At 41.7% G+C, this 3,097-nt stretch overlaps 1 protein-coding gene across 1 annotated transcript; it reads right to left on the reverse strand.

Moving 5' to 3' along the window:
- Positions 1 to 291: 291 nt before the first annotated feature.
- gas1b (growth arrest-specific 1b) lies at positions 292 to 2,328 on the reverse strand. The gene has a single exon (XM_034238787.1). It carries the CDS (start codon positions 1,907 to 1,909, stop codon positions 1,133 to 1,135), a length of 777 nt encoding a protein of 258 aa, XP_034094678.1. The 5' UTR covers positions 1,910 to 2,328; the 3' UTR covers positions 292 to 1,132.
- Positions 2,329 to 3,097: the final 769 nt, after the last annotated feature.

Consider the following 3,097-nt stretch of genomic DNA (forward strand, 5'->3'; position numbering starts at 1 on the left):
GTTTCTGACCTAGTGAATAATTGTGTTAAAGGCTGGTCCCAGTTACATTTTCCAACCCTAACAAATTGTCAAATGAAAACAAAAGTAAAACAAATCTGATGTTAACTTTGTAAAACTATTACTGTGATCTTTAAATTCACCTTAGTTACTTAACTTTCTGAGAAAAACAACAGATTAGTGTAAATTACCCTTTACAGTCCTACAATCAATGTGTTAAACCTGACACTTTCAAATGAACTGAGAAATAAACTTACGATTAAAAGTTAAAGACAGAGCCACAAAGAATCCAAATGAATTATTTAAAAACTCTCTTTTATTTAATGTGCATGTACATTCAGCGGAGTGTGTTCATAATGGGCACTTAACATCTCCACTCACCCAAACACAGACATTTTATTTCCCTCAGTGTGTCTTTGTGAAGACTTCAAACAAACAAACTGAGCCAACAGCTTCTTGGCTCCATTTGGGCTGCAATCCCCCAGGAGGAGGGGTCTACCTTTTCTCTCGTCTGTTTGAACAGTTTTTAAGAATTAACACTTGATACCTTAAGCAAACATCCATGTTTACGAGGTCAAGTGTATCACTCTCAAAAGCTTCTTGTTTCAGCATTACCCTTCCTGGGATTTAAACACATTGCAGGGGCTTACAGAAACGAATGAAGGGGTTGTGGAGAAAGTCTCTGTAAGGCAGGTAAAAGAAAATTGCTCTGCTTTCCCAGCACACCTCTGAATTGGTCAGGATGAATAAACCCAGTAGTAAAACGTTCAGGCACAGTTATTTTCCTTCCTCTGTGGTCATAATGCAGTTAAAGAGTGGGACTCACTTATGCATACAGTGCAAATTTCTTGTCACTCATATAGAAATATCTTGACAAAAATATGTTTTATACAATATACTGTACAATTTATCTTTACATAGCTGATAAACACAGAATAGGCTCCTTCAGCATGGTCATTTTAGTCACTTAAACATACCAAATGCTACTAAGTGATAAACACTGTCCTGAATTTTATAAACGTATGCTACAAATCAGCTTTCAACCGTTGAATGTAAAATACCCAAATGTTAGTTTAGGGGAGAAAGACAGTTTCTAGGGAGCTGATTTTGAGCAAGACCACTGACTTTCTGCTTTTCAGATAAATTTGGTCAAAACCAAAATGGTGGTCAGGATATTTAGAACAGTCCGACAAGGTGGGGAGGCACTGGAGTTTTCCTCATATAGATATTCCTCCTGGTCGATATAATCGTCCTCAGAGTCTTCCTCAGTGTCTGAAAATCCGCTTCCCGCGAACCTATCACTGGAATCGGAGCAGAACGTTTTCATGCTGACTTTTATGTACTCGCAAATGTTCCTGTCCGTGCCATCACACACACAAGTGTCGAGCTGCTGCGCCTTCGGCATTGTGCGCATGTTGGAGATCACTCTGCGGCAGTCTTCCGAGCACCTTTCCCCTCCGAAAAGTTTCCTGCAGTGGAATAAATAGTCCCTCATGGCGGAGCTGCAGTAGTGGTCCCCCTCGCACTGCCGCCGGGCCTCGGTGCAGCCCACGGTGCTGGTCCGCGGCAGGCACGGCTCGATGGCCTGTTTGGTGCTCCTGCACACCGGGTCCGTGGCGCAGTCGCAGTCCTCCAGAGCCGGGCCACCTTGGGTCATATTGAGCTGGATCAGAGAGGATATGCAGTGGCTTGGACACTTCTTGCGGTCCCCACTGAGGACAGAGGAACAAGCATAAAGGTACTGGTCGTAAGCGTAATGGCACTCCGTCTCTCCGTGGCACTTCAGGATGGCTTTCCAGCAAACCAGCCGACGACTGTGGTTAGGAGATCCTACACAGAGGCCGATTATTAGGAATAATACGCTGCATATCAACACTGCTGTCCGCTCCATCAATATGGCACGACTTGCCATTTCCAGGAAGATTGATTCTTAAAAAGGTTAGACTTCATGTGGGCTTCTGTAGTTCCATCACGCTGCGTCAAAACAAGGACCCAGATGGTTTCATATCATGTCACAGTTGGGGACTTGAAGTCAGCGAGACGCCACAAAGTCAGCAACAACAAGGACGGCCACAACATGATAAGATCGAAAAGTTTCAGAGTTCAGAAAAAGTTTCCGGTGCTCGCCAGTCCCGTACGGGTTTCACACTCATAGGAACAACTATGTCGTTCAGGACCGACAAAGACGAGGAAAAGTTAGGATTCACTTTCAGACCTTTTTCCCAAACTCCTCCAAAGTACCGCAATTTATCCCAAAGTCACCGCTTTTTTTCTCCAACCCGCATCCAGCCTCTGAGCAGCAGACCTTTGTGATGAGGCTGTGCTGCTGATGGGCTGATAAGGGTACTGCAACCCTCGCCTCTGATTGGTCCAAACTACTGTTGTGATTCTGTCGTCACACACGGGCGCGGTGCAGAAGCTGAACTGGAGTAAACTTTCAGCAACATTAGTTTGTATCATCTCATCATCATAGAAAAATACTTTTTGAAGGCCCACAATTTAAATGATTAATATATATTTATAGGGTTATAGCTATTTTTCACAGTGATAGAGGAGGAAGTCTACTCAGATTTTGATGTAAGTAAAAGTTGAAATACCAAAGTGAAGAAATGCTTCCCAAGTAAAAGTCATGCTTTCAATGAAGAGTATTTATTTATTTATTATGCAAAATTGATTTAGTCTGTATTGAATTATAATAATTGCTGCAATGTGTGCATCATTTACATGTTGCAGCTGGTAAAGGTGGAGCTAACTTTAACTACTTTATATACAACTTGGTAGCCTGTCAATGTTGCATCTTGGGTTAATAAAGTATTACATCTTATCTTATTCTATAATCTGTAATGTTAATATTATTATTCAAAGCAAAGGGTAGAAGTATAAAGTCCACAAAAACCGCTAACTGTACTGGGTTAAAAGTAGATAGATGATCCATTAATCTCTTGCTTTTTAATTATGCTTCTACAAAGTTTATAATTCTCATTATACATAGTTCAACTGCTGTAGTCTCATTCTTGAATAATTGCTCATCCCGCACTGAGAGCTGTATATAATAAAGCACAGATTCTCTGGAAAACACTAGCATGGTGTTGCCTCCCCG

This window comes from Gymnodraco acuticeps, unplaced genomic scaffold (assembly GCF_902827175.1).
Source record: "Gymnodraco acuticeps unplaced genomic scaffold, fGymAcu1.1, whole genome shotgun sequence".
In the NCBI taxonomy this organism is placed as follows: Eukaryota; Metazoa; Chordata; class Actinopteri; order Perciformes; family Bathydraconidae; genus Gymnodraco; species Gymnodraco acuticeps.